At 45.1% G+C, this 18,059-nt stretch overlaps 2 protein-coding genes across 4 annotated transcripts in view; both read right to left on the bottom strand.

Moving 5' to 3' along the window:
* Window positions 1-15,278, bottom strand: part of LOC109532549 (CREB-binding protein-like) — a 22,159-nt gene extending 6,881 nt beyond the window's left edge. Inside the window, exons 1-26 of one of the 3 annotated variants that reach the window (XM_019897419.1) lie at window positions 10,918-11,109; window positions 10,544-10,790; window positions 10,077-10,190; window positions 9,401-9,592; window positions 9,220-9,316; window positions 8,807-8,944; window positions 8,615-8,732; window positions 8,359-8,533; window positions 8,229-8,282; window positions 7,964-8,085; window positions 6,961-7,146; window positions 5,536-5,910; window positions 5,281-5,454; window positions 4,930-5,092; window positions 4,701-4,819; window positions 4,374-4,613; window positions 4,207-4,295; window positions 3,534-3,614; window positions 3,370-3,426; window positions 3,181-3,258; window positions 3,046-3,113; window positions 2,819-2,969; window positions 2,600-2,746; window positions 2,410-2,523; window positions 2,161-2,326; window positions 973-1,140 (exon numbers count right to left, since the gene is read on the bottom strand). In XM_019897419.1, coding sequence (XP_019752978.1) covers window positions 973-1,140; window positions 2,161-2,326; window positions 2,410-2,523; window positions 2,600-2,746; window positions 2,819-2,969; window positions 3,046-3,113; window positions 3,181-3,258; window positions 3,370-3,426; window positions 3,534-3,614; window positions 4,207-4,295; window positions 4,374-4,613; window positions 4,701-4,819; window positions 4,930-5,092; window positions 5,281-5,454; window positions 5,536-5,910; window positions 6,961-7,146; window positions 7,964-8,085; window positions 8,229-8,282; window positions 8,359-8,533; window positions 8,615-8,732; window positions 8,807-8,944; window positions 9,220-9,316; window positions 9,401-9,592; window positions 10,077-10,190; window positions 10,544-10,790; window positions 10,918-11,085 — 3,801 coding nt within the window. In that variant the 5' untranslated portion in view covers window positions 11,086-11,109. Of the gene's footprint in view, window positions 1-972; window positions 1,141-2,160; window positions 2,327-2,409; window positions 2,524-2,599; window positions 2,747-2,818; window positions 2,970-3,045; window positions 3,114-3,180; window positions 3,259-3,369; window positions 3,427-3,533; window positions 3,615-4,206; window positions 4,296-4,373; window positions 4,614-4,700; window positions 4,820-4,929; window positions 5,093-5,280; window positions 5,455-5,535; window positions 5,911-6,960; window positions 7,147-7,963; window positions 8,086-8,228; window positions 8,283-8,358; window positions 8,534-8,614; window positions 8,733-8,806; window positions 8,945-9,219; window positions 9,317-9,400; window positions 9,593-10,076; window positions 10,191-10,543; window positions 10,791-10,917; window positions 11,110-12,015; window positions 12,113-12,196; window positions 12,431-12,916; window positions 13,031-15,159 lie in introns of those variants that run through there. The other 2 variants (XM_019897421.1, XM_019897422.1) reach the window with 2 other exon arrangements.
* Window positions 15,279-15,295: 17 nt separating this feature from the next.
* The window catches only part of LOC109532505 (CREB-binding protein-like), a 12,141-nt gene continuing 9,377 nt past the window's right edge, over window positions 15,296-18,059 (bottom strand). Inside the window, exons 3-5 of the mRNA XM_019897351.1 lie at window positions 15,638-15,805; window positions 15,445-15,510; window positions 15,296-15,301 (exon numbers count right to left, since the gene is read on the bottom strand). Of these exons, the coding sequence (XP_019752910.1) occupies window positions 15,296-15,301; window positions 15,445-15,510; window positions 15,638-15,805 (240 nt within the window). The remainder of the gene's footprint in view (window positions 15,302-15,444; window positions 15,511-15,637; window positions 15,806-18,059) is intronic.

Genomic DNA, 18,059 nt, shown 5'->3' with positions numbered 1-18,059 from the left:
TTCTACAACATGATATTCCTGTTTATTTTCAACCGATAAACACATTGAGACAAAAACTAGTACACCCCAAAGACCGGGTTCCTAACACCCAAAAATGCAATCTGATTTATTCCATCCGTTGCCAAGAAAGTGAGTGCAAGGAACATTACATTGGAGAAACCAAACAAACACTCAAGAAAAGACTTTATCAACACAAATGGAAAAACAATGATAACAAAAGTGCAGTATACGCACACTTAAAAGAAACAAACCACACAATTGAAGATGAACAAGTAAAAATCCTAGGAACAGAAAAGAGATGGTTTGAAAGGGGAGTAAAGGAAGCGATTTTTGTTAAAAAATTTTCACCCTCTCTGAACCGTGAAGGAGGTATCAGATTTAACCTGTCTCCTATTTACAATAACTTGTTGACCAGTAAGGGACATAGACATGCTGATCAGGCTTACTGAAAGTAGCTATTCAGCCTTAGCCCAAACAATAGGCCTAATCAAGACCCAATGATAGGGAGTTTAGAAACCAATGGGCCTCTTCACCATAGGGGCGTGACTAACCATCCCCACCCAGTCCTCAAACAGGCCACGCTCAGCCTTTTAGCGCAGAGCAACTTCCCGGAGTCTTCACGGAGACTTCAGGGTTGTCTACCGCTGACGAAGCTTCTGTGAGAGAAGCGAAACGTCCTTTTTTTTTTTTTTTTTTTTTTGTTTTTTGTTTTTTACCCACAGGTACAGATGACGACTGACAGAACACTTTCTACAATGTGAAGGGTCACAACTTGCACAGAAAGCAACGTTCAAAAAGAGCAACTGCAAAAATGTCAGAGCAGCTGTTGAAAGCTTTTGGATGTTTTAGGATGATACATTCTGGAATAAAATAAGAGGACCTCGAATCAGTGTGTTGATTTTGGCAGAAGGAGACCTTGGCTCTCATAAAACCTTTCCTCCCACTCCCCAAGCCCCAATCTTGTTCCCTCACCTCTGGTGTCTCACAGGAGGCCGTGTTCTCCTCTTTCTTCCTCTCCTCCTCCTCCTGCTCCAGTTCTTTGATGCTCTCCTCTAAGAAGTTTGGCCAAAAGTCACCCTCGAAATACGGCAGCTCGTTGGCGCTGGTCAGCCTGTCTTCTGTGGCTTGCTTGAAAATGTCCTGAATGACAAGAAGCAAGTTGAAACAGTGACTTGAAGTTAGCAAGTTTAACAACTTTTCACAGACAAACATCAACAAGGAAATGACCAATTAAAATTGAGCAGTCAGATGAATCAAACAGGGATGAGGGGGGAGTCGCATATGTGAGATAGTAAAAGACAATTTAAACATCTGTAAAAGCGCCAACAACATCCATAAACAAAAAGTAACACTTCGCATAGCAACCCTTCATTTTTGAAACTGAAACAGTCTATCATCTTAAAACTTTTACATGTCACTTTATCATTCTGACGTGAGCAACAACAACAAAAAGGTTACAATATGCTGACTCCATATACCAAGATGGGATACATTTTCCCTATTGGGGGCCATTTCATTTTTAATAAAGTCCCGAGGACAATACGGCATGAGTGCAAAAATATGATACAATGATGAGACGTACAAGGGCATCACAATAAACTTGAGTACTGCAATAGAAGTTTTTCAGTTTAGAAAGAAATTAATGCATGTCGATTCATTAAACGTATCGCAAAAAACTTTTCAGACGGCCAACTCCAATCAAATTTCGACATATAATCTCTTTCCAGTTGTTAATGTAATAATACTAATATCCAAAGATGGTGAGGTTTTTTTGTTTTTGGTTAACGTTCTGGTGAAATTCAAAAAAATTAAAAACAAAACATTTCACTCTGCACAGACTGAATACTGAATTTCTCATGTTCAATTCCGAAGTTGAAACATACAACTGAAATTATGTTTTTCCACAAAACTCACATTTATTGTATGTACCGCACCTGTATTTTGTGACCAATCCCTGAGGTTTCACTGTGCTTTTATGAATTTTCATTTCCATTGTTGCTTTTGAAAAAGCACAAGACAAATATAAAAAAACAAAACTAAAAGCAAAGCAGGATCCGTCACTCAACAAGCATTCAGTCCACTCATACAGTATCTCCATATTGATTCGCTTCTTTGCGATAAAGTTGGACGATTTATGACACAAACGCAAAAGATGCTGACCTTGAAATCGTGTAGGATTCTCTCAGCAAAAGCCTTTTCCAGCATCTTCTTGTACCACTTTTGCAGCCTCTTCGGTTTGGGGATCTTCTGGTCGGGAGGGTGGCAGTGGAAAATGTAGTCATCTCCTTCGCTGGGTGGGCAGGCCCAGATGTGACCCATCACATACCTGAACAGGATTCAGATTTTTTTGTTTTTAAGACTATTACACGACAAAAGGAACCATACTATGTGACGTTATTGCTCAGGTACCCCAGTTTCTTGACATACTCCAGGTATCCAATTAGGATCTCGTGGTAAACTGCAGTCCTGAGCATGCGTGGTTTGAAGAAGTGAATACTGTCGAGGTATGATATATAAACCCGCCTAACAAGGAATAAAAAGTCTTAGAAGCATGATCGAGCAGAAATATGATCGGATTATTCTTCAATGCGATGCGGACCTCGTATTTGGAAAAGGACAATCCGAGCCATACTCCTGGACGTGCATGCCGAAGAAACAAACGTCCACACCGTCAATTTCTTCAAATGCAAAAAGTGCTTTGGTTCTGTAAGGGAAGCTCTCGACCATCTCGCCCGAGTCCACAAACCTGAGCAAAACAAAAGTTTATGTCAGAACTGATCAAATGTCCAAAAAGCAGTCGCAGCAGTGGAAGACTTACCTAGACTTCATTCCAGGCTTAATCTCTACAGTTTTGTCAGAGCTGGCTACGACTCGCACAAACACTTCGCCGGCTTCTGGGTGGTTCTGTCTTTTCAAGTACTTATTGACTCTGTCCTCAATGTACGTTCCCAACCTCGTTGACTGCAACCCTTTCCGCAAAAACACACACATTTTTCATGAATTCACTTCAGGTTTATCATGTTTCCATGTTGACATTCAGCTTACTTTTAGCTGAAAACTTGTTCTCCTTTTTTGTTTTCCCAGACCTCTTCAAACAGTTCTCGCAGACAAAGCTGAAAGATAAAAGCGCCTTAAGAGAAATTCCCAAACTCTGAAGTGACAGCGATGGCGAAGACTCACCCCGACGGCCAAATGATGTCGTAATGCAGCACGCAGATCTGATGCATCTTGCGTCCGCAATCTTTACATTCAACAAACCTGTGAAGACAGACATTTGCATGCTCAGCGGTTTGTCCTTGGACACGACAACGGAAGTGTTGTCCAAATCTCATCGAGGCACATCGTGGCCAAAGAACAGATTGTACTCACGGTTCAGAGTCCAACATGTCATTTTTCTTCTTCTCAAACTGCTCTTTGGATATCATGCTGAAATCCAAAAGTTACAAAAAACAAAAAAAAACATTAAGTTGTTTTTTTGTGTTTTAGCAGGACAACACCTCAGTGATTTAACATTTAGAAGAGCCCTAACTTACGTCTGAGACTGTGCCGGGTCGTCCCCCAGCGTCACATTGTTGCCCTGGATCTCGTTGAAGCACTTTTCACAGAAGTGATACCTGTTGGGGATAAAGCCATAACTGGGTAAACTGCATCTTGCAGATCCACAGCAGCAGTACAGGCGACAAGGCGCACACACATTCAACAATAAAGGACAAAGCGAGGTTATGAACTGAACCTACATTTTACGTATTTTACATTTCTTAAACTAACGAAAAGTAACTGTAGCAAAAATGCCCAACTTTATCTTTGTCAATTAATTTAATACATGAGCCTTTGGGGTTGATTTTAAATGTATTTATTTCGTGTGTTTCAGCATGGCCATTACAAGAAGGAAGGTCGAACAACAAAAATGTTAAAAAAAAAAAAAAATTGTACACAGTATATATATATAACATTTCTGACAGATAAAATTCATTGGTAAAGTGGCTTGTGCTGTTATTTACGGAATACTTCTAAAAGTAGCTTCAAAGACGTAACATGCCTCACACGAGTTAGTTGTGTGCAATAACATTGTGTCCAGCAGGGGGGGAACCTGAGGGCTTGTAATAGAGGCTTGACTGCAGCTTGGTGGAAATGCAGTGGCAAGTGTAATCACTGAGTGTGGCACACTTAAACTTTAAGCCCCCCTCAGTCAGCATGCAGGTTTACCTGTTCTGATAGCTGTAATAGATGCCATCCCTTGAGATAGTGCACAGTTGTTTGCCGTAGCAGCACAGTGTTTGGGGGGAGAACTCGTACTGCGGACCAAAGACAAAGAACATCACGTTTCAGTGCGGAAAGGTGTGTCGTGAACATACAGCCGTGCGTCGTCTCACCTTGCGGCTGCAACAGTAGCCCAGCGACTTCATGACGGGCTCAATCTCTGTTTCAAACACCTCGGCGAGCTTGGTGCAGTTCTTGTAAACGCGCGAAGTCTTGCGGTTGTACAGCCACGCATTGTTGAACATGAGCCACACGTCCTCTACATATTGCCACGGCTCTTGGTACTGGCCCGTGTCCAGTTTGCGCTTGATGGTGGACAGGTCAATGGGGTTCTTCACAATGTCGAAGTAGTCCTGGGGAGCAGGGAGGGGTTCAGCTTTTGAGGGAAAAAACAAAAAAAGGCTGACTGGCACATATTCTAAGCGTGGATGGACACTGACCGGGATGTCGAGCAGCAGGGGGTCCACAGGTTGTCTGAAGGGCAAGGACTCCGGGTCTTGCCTGTAGAGGGCCTCAAGTGTAGGCATTAGAGCTTGTCTGAGCTCTTCAGGTCTGAAAACTACAGACATCAAGCAGAACAATGACTTTGACATACAGTGGCGCATAAAGGGGAAAAAAAAACTAAAAACAGTTTTGGCACTTGTAAACGTACCACTGGACACAACTCACTTTTTTTGCGGCTCTGAGCAGCGGCGGCGCTGCCCCCACTTTCCGCCTCTTCTTTGGGTTCCGTCTTCACCGCTGGCTTCTTTTCTTCAGTGTCCATCGGTTCCTGCTTTGGCTCAGCTGTATCTGGCTCCTCCTTCACCAGAGGGGGTTTGGATTCATCATTCTGGTACAAGAAAAGAAAACTGAAGGATGAGTCATGTAAAAAAAAAAAAAAAAATCTCTCTTTTTAAGTAATTTATCAGAAGGTGGTGCACCTTCAGTTTCGTTTAATTTAATTTCATCTGTGGACCCACATGTCACTTAATTTACATCAGGGTACCACAGTATTAGTCCTTAAACTCAAGGATGTACCTCTACTTTTATGCCAGTATACTTGTTCCCCGAAGTAATGTCATCATCTTCATCTTTTACTTCCGACTTGAGGTCAGTGGTGGTCATGTCTGGCAGGTTCTGTTGAGAGTTGACCTCGGCCACAGAGGCCGGAGTGGGCACTCTGTTGTCGATGCTGGCAGCGGCCTGCGACATCTGAAGGACGAAACAGCGGATCATGATTGTAGATGGCCAGAAACATTTTCTCATTCACAGCCAAGCGGACAAAAGCCTCACCGGTGTGCTGGGATGTTGCGCCGGCACTGAGGTGGGCTGATGCATCTGGCCGAGGGGCTCGGGGTGCGGCTGCAGGGGTGTGAGCGGCTGGGAAGGCTCGGGTGGTGTACTAACGACAGAGGGTGGACCAGGGTGGCTGCCAGGTATGAGGGCTTGGTTGGAGGCCGGCCCACCCGTTGAGGCTGGAGTGGAGGGCTGCTGCAGCACCGGGGCCTGCGCGGGCTGATGGTGTTGTTGCATTTGGAGGCCGGTGGAGGGGTTGGGTGGAGGCGTGCTGCCCATGCCTGGCTGGGCTGCAGGTCCACACGGCAACTGAGAGCCGAGGGTGCCGTGCACATTTAGAGCGAGGTTGGAATTCTGCGACTGTTCGGAAAACTGGACACAATTAGAATGCAGTAGCGTTGAGATATTTCATTGCAAATCATTTTGGGTGCGTGACCACCAGGGGGCAGTATAATATATTCAAGTTGACAAGCCACTCACTACTGCTGTGACTCGGTGAACTGCAGTAATTAGTCATTTTTTTTGTAGTGGATAATAAATATATCCCTGTGAGTATTGTTATATTGTCTGTCCACATGTGTTGCTATGCCATTTATTTTCAAATATTCTTGGCTGAAAGCATGATGATATTCGTTAGCCCGTCGATGGAGTTTTGCATTGTGTGAGTAAGGTAAATGACAAGTACACACTGCATTGCAACGTGGGAAGGGGTGGCCATTTTGGGCTAACGGTATCCATGGTAAACGTAAACAAGGCTGTGTAGTTTTTGGCATGTTGAAAAGAACAATGCTTGACAGACACTCCTATCACCTGCGAGCACAAATACTGTAGCCAAGCCAGAGGTGGAACTTTCACTTCTCACGGTAAGGGTAACACTCGCTAAATGGGACCACTGTCTCCCTCTTTGGGGTGAGTTATTTTTCCCGCTCTCCTCTCCATTTTCTCTGAGGTGTCAGCAGCATCACACTTAATAATGAGGCGCTTCAAAGCGGCCTCACCAGAGGGGAAACCCCAGTTAACGTGCTGGTTCTCAAGTTTTTTTTCCTCCTCACGCCCCACTCTGCCTTTCTTTTGCTCCATGACGCTGGCAGGATCACACCCGAGAAGTCTCGGAATAACACTTGCACGAGCAGTTTGCACTTTCTTTGGAGCCATACTGCGTGCTATTATAGAACAAAAATAAAAGACAGCTGAGCTTTCCCCAGCAATACAAAGACTGTTCGCGAACCAAAAATAGTAAGTGAACATGGTAATTTTTCTTCCAAAATTTTGTCCATAAACGGAATTGGTTTGTCAACCATCTCATTAGTAAAATGAGGTTCCACTGTCGATACTTGGGGGGTTTTTATACAACAGAAAAACAGATGTTGGAAGACAGCGTTTACTGTGAGAGGAAGTAGCTGAGAACACACGATAGCTCACCTGTGCACCAGGTTGCGTTACTGGCTGACCCATGCCCACGTTCACATTCATTGCTCCTCCGGTGGCTGGAGGGAACTGTCCCTGCGGCAAGAAGTGACCCTGGTTGGCTGGCTGAGTAACCATGTTTCCTGCGTGATTACCCATCATTCCAGGAGTCTGCGGTATTCTCGAAGGGGACATGCCCATCTGGGGAAGGACAAGAAAACGCGGATGAAAATCATTACACTGGTAGGCATCTCATTTTCTTAATAATCTAAGGCCACAAGTGCACCCAGGTTAGTCATGTAGTGCAAAACCATTGGTGCCGTGATGCTGGTTGACTTCCAAGTTGCTGTAATTTGTCAACTATGCCATGTGAATTCATTTCCTGCAGGCTTAAACTTTTGCCAACATAAAACTAATTAATTGGACAGGCAACGCTTTAAAGAAAGTTAATGCCTTTCAAATCAGATACTGTATTACAAACAAAAATTCTGTTCTTTACATGTGTCATTTTGGCACTACAGACTCTATGTCTACTTACATCTCATAGTTTGCAAATCCTATTTCCCATTTTCACCCACATTCCCTTAAATACCATAATTTGGGAATCGCTGATACAGAGTATAGTAAGTCAATTAACACAAGCATCTGCTTAATATTACACGCATGTCATTGAACTTTGTGTTGCTCGTACATTGCTCATACTGTACTGACTGTTTCCTTTCTGGTTCTGTGGGTATCAGGCCACTTTTCTCCTTTGCCATCACTGGTACCCTTTCTTTGGTGGCATCACAAAAAAATCAACAGAACAAAACTAAATCCAGTTTTGGAGTTACTGTATGTTTTTGGGTGAACAATAGATTGGCTGAAGTCATGCATGGCTGAAGTTTAGTTTGACTTTTTGAATGCATAGAAAATGTTGGTTGAACTCCAAATCGGACCACTACGTTGTATTTGCTGTTCCAAGAAAGTTCTTTTTCATTATCTCAATATAAAGCACAAAGAAGGAGACAAAACTCACTGCTGGGACGGCGTTCATGTTGAGCTGCGGGGGATGGTTCATGGGCGAGGGAGCTCGGGGCCCCAAGGGTGTCTGTGACATCTGCGCATTTTGCATTGCCATTGGGTTGTACTGATTGATTCCTTAGGGAATATACACAGTCCATTATACATCTATTTATCGTATTGGTGGAAGTCTAAAATGTGCAATGAAAACACTAAAGTTGACAACAAATATTCTGATGGCACTTTCATAAGAAATCACAGGTTAATCAGTGCATTCATACCTTGAGGCACCTGCATACGGTTCATCATCTGATTTGGGATAGGCACAGGTCCATCTGAAGTGGAAGGAAATCAATCATTAATCCTTTATTAAACCCCCAAAAAGAAAAAATGAGAGATTTGACTACTGACTGGGAGGTCGGACGGGTTGTCCCGGAACCATGGCATTGGGCTGAGTCATCGAAGGCTGCTGGGGCCCGGCGTTGCCCACCATGCCAGGTTGCCTCTGAATCCGCAAACGTCGCTTCTCCTCCAGCTCCTTCTGGATCTTGTAGATCTTCTCCGCCAGGAAGTGGTAATACTCATCCTAGCCAGAGGAAGAGAAAAGACTAACTTGTCACTGATGGGTAAAAGATTCCCCACCGAGACACTAACTTGGATTATTTACCCTGCTGTTGGCCGACTCGTACATGTCACCTTCGACCTTGCGCGCGTAGGCGACCAGGTTGTCCATTCTGCGATCCTTCAGTGCTGCGGGGTCTGGGGTTGGGAATATGGCTTGTACTCTGGGGATTGGGGATTAGTCACACACTGTTTTCTATCACATATCAACGTGTCAATCTACACAAGCACAACATACAGTTTGTGCACCAGGTGAGTGCGCAGGCCCTGAGTGATGTGTTCATGCCAGGCCTTCCGGACCCCCGAAGCGGACAGAGGGGTGGCGGCGGGCAAGTTTCCCATTCCTCCTGCCACGGACCCATCCGGCAACAACTGACTTGAGGACCAAAAGGAGAAAGGCAGCAAAACTCAAAAGGCAATTGAACTGAGCTTTTCATGAACTCGTTCACTCCAGCGGAGGTTTCTACTCATCAAATGGAATCCCACATTTTACTGTCACTACGCATATCATCAAGCATGTTTTTAACAGACAGGCTGCCTAACAGATTCAAACCACGATTGTACTTGGACATGCGATGCATAAAACCCATAAGAGACTGTGATTTTGAAAAGAGAGTTTTTCATGACCATTAACATCATGGATCAACTCACTTGTTGAGTGTGGAGGGCAAAGAGTCACTGTGCAGCCCAGTCTGGTCTGAAGAGTGGACCCCCATCCCTGCTGCCATCTGGTTGATCTGATTAGTGCCTGATAATCATTTCAGTCAGAAATTAGGAACTTTGCTTGTATTTGAAAAAGGGATGACGAGAAATGTTCACTTTTCTCATCTACCTAGTGCGTTCATATTTCGCAGCTGCTGGTGCCCCTGTGTGTTCTGTTGAGCAGGACCCTGGTTCTGAGCAGGGGACTGGTTGCCATAACGGAGACCCAGAGCGGCATAGGGCCTCTGCATAGAGCTGGGGTCGATGTGTGTGGTTGCACTGTTGATGGTCAGGGCACTGGGTTGGCTGGCCCCAGGGGAACCTAGGGTGAGAAGGAAAATAATGTTAACATATTTCTCTAATGAACACCAGGTAAGACATTTTATTCTTGGACTAAAACATCTATTTGGGTTTTATTCACAGTGGTCGATAAGCACAGCACCGCTCCTCGGTGTGCTGCTGGCTGACAGGCAGCACGCTGCCTTGGTGGGGGATTTAAATCCGTCATCGGCTCTTTGAACCAATCAGAGACCAGCCCGGCGTCAAGGCCCTGCCTCCCCACTAGGACGAAACAGCAAAGCCCCTCCCCTGGGTGTCCCTTTACAGACTCAGCCTTGTCTGAGGAATCCTGCCTCAGTTCCACCCCTCACGCTCAGCTCTGTGCAACCTGCAGGTGGCACCCCCTTATACTTTCACATTAACTTGAGACTAACACTCAGGATTTCCCACCCTAATAACCAAGCATACAGTGTCTTCAGTTCCTATCTTGTTTTTAGCATTTAAATGTCCACAATTACAGCACTCACGTTGCTGGTTTCTCTTATCGCTTGCGTTCTTCAGAGGCAGGCAGACGGGACAGTCATGCCGCATGCAGTTCTTCCAATGGGAGATGATCTGTCTGGATGATGCACAGTGGGCCACTATGGGAGGAGAGATTGAAAGGCGACACAAGCGTTGAATGAACTATGCGCGCCCCCTCTCAATTTAAATGTGTTGATTCAGATATTCCTTCAAGCATTTTACTACAAAGTTCTGTTCCTTCAGCTTTGTTTACTCAGGCCATGGGCTTGTCTCATAGTCAATAAGTGCTTTTCCACCATGTTGGGGAATATCTAGACAATTACAAGCCTTTTTGAGTCACATGCAGATTTGGCTATCTGTGGCAGGACTTGTACACTCCTACACTTACAGGAGATCAAAACACATGCAAAACTATAGGACACAATTTTGGAGATGCTATGGACTTAAAAAAAACAAAAGTAAAAAAACTCACCCTGGCAAGACTTGCCCGCCTGGCAGTGGGTCATGTGGTTGAGGACATTCTTCATGGTGCGACAGTGGGGGAGAGTGCAGGCCCTCACCTCCCCGTTGGCCTGCTCCTGCCGCTGGCACTTGTGCGCGTGGAGCAGCAGGACCAGCTGCTGCTGAATGAGTTTGCGCTTCTCAGGATCGGCCGTCGGACCGGCTGACACGCTGCCGGTGCTGGGTACCATCCCCACAGGCGCAACCTGCTGCTGCATCTGGACCGCGACAGTGCGACACGTCTCAATGTGACCAATCCAAGTAATTAAACTCGATCAAATACTTGCATACCAATTCATTAAATCAGTTAACAGGACAGGCTTACTATGCACGGGACAGGCTTACCATGTTGGGAACATTTCCAGCTCCCTTTGGCTCCGATGCGAACTGAGGCAGATTGTTGGGAAGAGCTGTCTTGTTCTGAAGTTGTTGGGCATTGACACCCGTCGGCCCCATCTGCTGGACCCCTGTTTGACCGTACTGCTGGCCAAACGGGGCTCCTGACATCCCCATCTAGAAAAGCCAGACAACACAAAGGCTGGTCAGAACATCTGCAACAAGTACATACAAACGGCCAGCAGGGTTTCAATAGTCACCACCTTTTTAAAGTCACAATTTCAAAGCCCATATCACAGTTTTTCTCCCTAGTCCTCACAGTGTTAGTACGTGCAGTGAGTGAGCCCTAAGACTTGACTTTGTGAGTATCGCGTTCACACCTCAAACTTGGCAAACTCAAATGGTATTTGTCGAAGTATCCTTATCGCTGTCAGTTTCCCACGTAAAGCAAATTAAAAAAATGTACACTGGGGAGTGTAATAATTAATAGGATAATCAATTTTGAAAAGATTGACTTGTGACAGTCCTAAAAATGTTCTACGAGTACCTGGAACAGGAGCCGATACTTCCAAAAGGACATCACATTTACGAGAGTTCCCTCATCACTTCATACTAAAACAGAGTCTTGAAATGCACATTAGGAACCAGGTACAAGAGTTAGCATGTGTGCCAATGTTGAAATAAATAGTAGACTTGCAAACGAGGCTGATAACATGGCTAACTAACAGAGCTAAGGTCATCTTGTTTCCGCACTTAGGTTACTTCAAAAAGCGGGGTGGCGGCGGGCAAGTTTCCCATTCCTCCTGCCACTGACCCATCCGGCAACAACTGACTTGAGGACCAAAAGGAGAAAGGCAGCAAAACTCAAAAGGCAATTGAACTGAGCTTTTCATGAACTCGTTCACTCCAGCTGAGGTTTCTTCTCATCAAATGGAATCCCACATTTTACTGTCACTACGCATATCATCAAGCATGTTTTTAACAGACAGGCTGCCTAACAGATTCAAACCACGATTGTACTTGGACATGCGATGCATAAAACCCATAAGAGACTGTGATTTTGAAAAGAGAGTTTTTCATGACCATTAACATCATGGATCAACTCACTTGTTGAGTGTGGAGGGCAAAGAGTCACTGTGCAGCCCAGTCTGGTCTGAAGAGGGGACCCCCATCCCTGCTGCCATCTGGTTGATCTGATTAGTGCCTGATAATCATTTCAGTCAGAAATTAGGAACTTTGCTTGTATTTGAAAAAGGGATGACGAGAAATGTTCACTTTTCTCATCTACCTAGTGCGTTCATATTTCGCAGCTGCTGGTGCCCCTGTGTGTTCTGTTGAGCAGGACCCTGGTTCTGAGCAGGGGACTGGTTGCCATAAGGGAGACCCAGAGCGGCATAGGCCCTCTGCATGGAGCTGGGGTCGATGTGTGTGGTTGCACTGTTGATGGTCGGGGCACTGGGCTGGCTGGCTCCAACTGTGCCGATTGCATTCTGTAGGCTGGCCCCAGGGGAACCTAGCATGGCTTTAGGGTGAGAAGGAAAATAATGTGAACATATTTCTCTAATGAACACCAGGTAAGACATTTTATTCTTGGACTAAAACATCTATTTGGGTTTTATTCACAGTGGTCGATAAGCACAGCACCGCTCCTCGGTGTGTTGCTGGCTGACAGGCAGCACGCTGCCTTGGTGGGGGATTTAAATCCGTCATCGGCTCTTTGAACCAATCAGAGACCAGCCCGGCGTCAAGGCCCTGCCTCCCCACTAGGACGAAACAGCAAAGCCCCTCCCCTGGGTGTCCCTTTACAGACTCAGCCTTGTCTGAGGAATCCTGCCTCAGTTCCACCCCTCACGCTCAGCTCTGTGCAACCTGCAGGTGGCACCCCCTTATACTTTCACATTAACTTGAGACTAACACTCAGGATTTCCCACCCTAATAACCAAGCATACAGTGTCTTCAGTTCCTATCTTGTTTTTAGCATTTAAATGTCCACAATTACAGCACTCACGTTGCTGGTTTCTCTTATCGCTTGCGTTCTTCAGAGGCAGGCAGACGGGACAGTCATGCCGCATGCAGTTCTTCCAATGGGAGATGATCTGTCTGGATGATGCACAGTGGGCCACTATGGGAGGAGAGATTGAAAGGCGACACAAGCATTGAATGAACTATGCGCGCCCCCTCTCAATTTAAATGTGTTGATTCAGATATTCCTTCAAGCATTTTACTACAAAGTTCTGTTCCTTCAGCTTTGTTTACTCAGGCCATGGGCTTGTCTCATAGTCAATAAGTGCTTTTCCACCATCTTGGGGAATATCTAGACAATTACAAGCCTTTTTGAGTCACATGCAGATTTGGCTATCTGTGGCAGGACTTGTACACTCCTACACTTACAGGAGATCGAGCGGCCGTCGGACCGGCTGCCACGCTGCCGGTGCTGGGTACCATCCCCACAGGCGCAACCTGCTGCTGCATCTGGACCGCGACAGTGCGACACGTCTCAATGTGACCAATCCAAGTAATTAAACTCGATCAAATACTTGCATACCAATTCATTAAATCAGTTAACAGGACAGGCTTACTATGCACGGGACAGGCTTACCATGTTGGGAACATTTCCAGCTCCCTTTGGCTCCGATGCGAACTGAGGCAGATTGTTGGGAAGAGCTGTCTTGTTCTGAAGTTGTTGGGCATTGACACCCGTCGGCCCCATCTGCTGGACCCCTGTTTGACCGTACTGCTGGCCAAACGGGGCTCCTGACATCCCCATCTAGAAAAGCCAGACAACACAAAGGCTGGTCAGAACATCTGCAACAAGTACATACAAACGGCCAGCAGGGTTTCAATAGTCACCACCTTTTTAAAGTCACAATTTCAAAGCCCATATCACAGTTTTTCTCCCTAGTCCTCACAGTGTTAGTACGTGCAGTGAGTGAGCCCTAAGACTTGACTTTGTGAGTATCGCGTTCACACCTCAAACTTGGCAAACTCAAATGGTATTTGTCGAAGTATCCTTATCGCTGTCAGTTTCCCACGTAAAGCAAATTAAAAAAATGTACACTGGGGAGTGTAATAATTAATAGGATAATCAATTTTGAAAAGATTGACTTGTGACAGTCCTAAAAATGTTCTACGAGTACCTGGAACAGGAGCCGATACTTCCAAAAGGACATCACATTTACGAGAGTTCCCTCATCACTTCATACTAAAACAGAGTCTTGAAATGCACATTAGGAACCAGGTACAAGAGTTAGCATGTGTGCCAATGTTGAAATAAATAGTAGACTTGCAAACGAGGCTGATAACATGGCTAACTAACAGAGCTAAGGTCATCTTGTTTCCGCACTTAGGTTACTTCAAAAAGCGAAGAGCAGAGAGAGAGAGAGAGAGAGAGAGAGAGAGAGAGAGAGAGAGAGAGAGAGAGACTCACTTCTGAGAATTAAGTTCTGTTGTGCCGCAATTTTATTTTATTTAGAAATGTTAAATTGCTTTTTTTAATGTATTTTTAGTTTTCTTTTTTTTTATGAATGTAACAAATATTTGTTGTTTACAAGTTAAAATCAATACTCCAGATAACCCAAAATAACACATTTTAGAGCCATAACTGCGGCAGCACGTTACCATAACATTTATTTTTGCTGAGTCTTATCATAAATTCAGAATCTGATACCGGCCGATGCCCATGACTGGCAAACTAGAAGAAAAACTGTGGCGTATCTCAATAGAAACCTAAATGATTTACATCACTTATGTAAACACAGTCTTATCATTTAATTTTTAAAAATATTGTGTCCAAATGTGAAGCGCACGAAAAGCAGGACTGTTTCAATACAAATTGTGATTGGAAACGTCAGCATTAACTAGAAACTATGAGCAACTACCCGAGATGACAGAAAACCGCTGAGTTGACCATGCTGTGTTGGTGCCGTTCATACAGAAGAGTGACCCGCGGATTTTACAGGCAGTGAAAAAGGGCTAGACATAGTTACTGCTCTGATTCATCGCCTAAACATAATTCAGTCCTTTGATGGCTTTCAGTGTCCGTCTGTTGCGTTCCCTTGGCCTGGCGGCCCGCTGTCAGTGTTACTCAGTAGAACAAGCAGGCCCATCCCATTGAAGACAGATGTGGGAGGGGACACACGGAGCTGAGGAGGACCGGCTTGCCAGACAGCTGAGCAGAGCGCTGGGCTGCAGCCTAGGACACAATTTTGGAGATGCTATGGACTTAAAAAAAACAAAAGTAAAAAAACTCACCCTGGCAAGACTTGCCCGCCTGGCAGTGGGTCATGTGGTTGAGGACATTCTTCATGGTGCGACAGTGGGGGAGAGTGCAGGCCCTCACCTCCCCGTTGGCCTGCTCCTGCCGCTGGCACTTGTGCAGCAAACCAAATCAAAGCTTTAACCACAAAAAAAAGAGGTGCAAACTTCTTACTAGAGGGGTTACTAATAATCAGGGATGTGTCCAAGGACCGGCAACCCGAGGCCAAGGCCAAGGCCAAGGACTTGCCTCCGAGGCCAAGGCCAAGGCCAAGGAGCGGCCGTCGGACCGGCTGCCACGCTGCCGGTGCTGGGTACCATCCCCACAGGCGCAACCTGCTGCTGCATCTGGACCGCGACAGTGCGACACGTCTCAATGTGACCAATCCAAGTAATTAAACTCGATCAAATACTTGCATACCAATTCATTAAATCAGTTAACAGGACAGGCTTACTATGCACGGGACAGGCTTACCATGTTGGGAACATTTCCAGCTCCCTTTGGCTCCGATGCGAACTGAGGCAGATTGTTGGGAAGAGCTGTCTTGTTCTGAAGTTGTTGGGCATTGACACCCGTCGGCCCCATCTGCTGGACCCCTGTTTGACCGTACTGCTGGCCAAACGGGGCTCCTGACATCCCCATCTAGAAAAGCCAGACAACACAAAGGCTGGTCAGAACATCTGCAACAAGTACATACAAACGGCCAGCAGGGTTTCAATAGTCACCACCTTTTTAAAGTCACAATTTCAAAGCCCATATCACAGTTTTTCTCCCTAGTCCTCACAGTGTTAGTACGTGCAGTGAGTGAGCCCTAAGACTTGACTTTGTGAGTATCGCGTTCACACCTCAAACTTGGCAAACTCAAATGGTATTTGTCGAAGTATCCTTATCGCTGTCAGTTTCCCACGTAAAGCAAATTAAAAAAATGTACACTGGGGAGTGTAATAATTAATAGGATAATCAATTTTGAAAAGATTGACTTGTGACAGTCCTAAAAATGTTCTACGAGTACCTGGAACAGGAGCCGATACTTCCAAAAGGACATCACATTTACGAGAGTTCCCTCATCACTTTATACTAAAACAGAGTCTTGAAATGCACATTAGGAACCAGGTACAAGAGTTAGCATGTGTGCCAATGTTGAAATAAATAGTAGACTTGCAAACGAGGCTGATAACATGGCTAACTAACAGAGCTAAGGTCATCTTGTTTCCGCACTTAGGTTACTTCAAAAAGCGAAGAGCAGAGAGAGAGAGAGAGAGAGAGAGAAATGTTAAATTGCTTTTTTTAATGTATTTTTAGTTTTCTTTTTTTTTATGAATGTAACAAATATTTGTTGTTTACAAGTTAAAATCAATACTCCAGATAACCCAAAATAACACATTTTAGAGCCATAACTGCGGCAGCACGTTACCATAACATTTATTTTTGCTGAGTCTTATCATAAATTCAGAATCTGATACCGGCCGATGCCCATGACTGGCAAACTAGAAGAAAAACTGTGGCGTATCTCAATAGAAACCTAAATGATTTACATCACTTATGTAAACACAGTCTTATCATTTAATTTTTAAAAATATTGTGTCCAAATGTGAAGCGCACGAAAAGCAGGACTGTTTCAATACAAATTGTGATTGGAAACGTCAGCATTAACTAGAAACTATGAGCAACTACCCGAGATGACAGAAAACCGCTGAGTTGACCATGCTGTGTTGGTGCCGTTCATACAGAAGAGTGACCCGCGGATTTTACAGGCAGTGAAAAAGGGCTAGACATAGTTACTGCTCTGATTCATCGCCTAAACATAATTCAGTCCTTTGATGGCTTTCAGTGTCCGTCTGTTGCGTTCCCTTGGCCTGGCGGCCCGCTGTCAGTGTTACTCAGTAGAACAAGCAGGCCCATCCCATTGAAGACAGATGTGGGAGGGGACACACGGAGCTGAGGAGGACCGGCTTGCCAGACAGCTGAGCAGAGCGCTGGGCTGCAGCCTGCCCCTCCCCACTCCAAAGCCAGCGCAGTTCGCCTGAAGCCTCGCTCCCATTCACACCCGAGCATGACTTTCACTTCATCTCACTCCCGTGTTTCGGCAGGGGCCGCATTGAACATATGATTGTATTATTGTAAAAAAAATTGTCTGACTTCTCCTCGAAGTGAGCAAACCAAATCAAATCTTTAACCACAAAAAAAAGAGGTGCAAACTTCTTACTAGAGGGGTTACTAATAATCAGGGATGTGTCCAAGGACCGGCAACCCGAGGCCAAGGCCAAGGCCAAGGACTTGCCTCCGAGGCCAAGGCCAAGGACTTGGAAAATTTTCCGAGGCAAGGCCAAGGCCAAGGACTTGAAAAATTTTCCGAGGCCAAGGCCAAGGACCAAGGACTTGCCTCCAAGGCCAAGGCCAAGGACCAAGGACTGATTTTGAAATTGAGGCCTAGCCGAGGACATGTATAAAACAATGCTATCATACCACTTGGCAGGTGTTCATGATTTGCAACACCCCTCCATCATAACCCTTTGCACTCCCTAACGCTTGAATGAAGTGATTTTATTCAAAGAGTAGAACAGTCAGGGTACGTGTTATTTATACTGAGAAAAAGAAATAAAATCATATGATATACATTTATGAATTAATGTTTTAGTGCAGTAGTTTCTTAATATGAAGTAAATCAACACTCAACAGGCATGACATGGCACGGAACACAAGTTGAGAAATGACTTTGCATAGAAGTCAATCACTGACTGCAGAAAAAGCGGTAATCTCTCAGTGATCATTTTACAGTTTACCTGCAGCGAGTCCCAGGGACTCACTGATCAGAAAAGTATGAGTCCCATTATGCATTGAGAGAGTCCCAAATTTCAAATTCCGAAATGGTCTACTTATTCAATTGCATATGATA

The sequence above is a fragment of the Hippocampus comes genome, unplaced genomic scaffold (assembly GCF_001891065.2).
Source record: "Hippocampus comes isolate QL1 unplaced genomic scaffold, H_comes_QL1_v1.1 scaffold238, whole genome shotgun sequence".
NCBI classification, from domain to species: domain Eukaryota; kingdom Metazoa; phylum Chordata; class Actinopteri; order Syngnathiformes; family Syngnathidae; genus Hippocampus; species Hippocampus comes.
The sequence above is the reverse complement of the archived record's forward strand: the minus strand, read 5'-3'. Positions and strand labels throughout refer to the sequence as shown.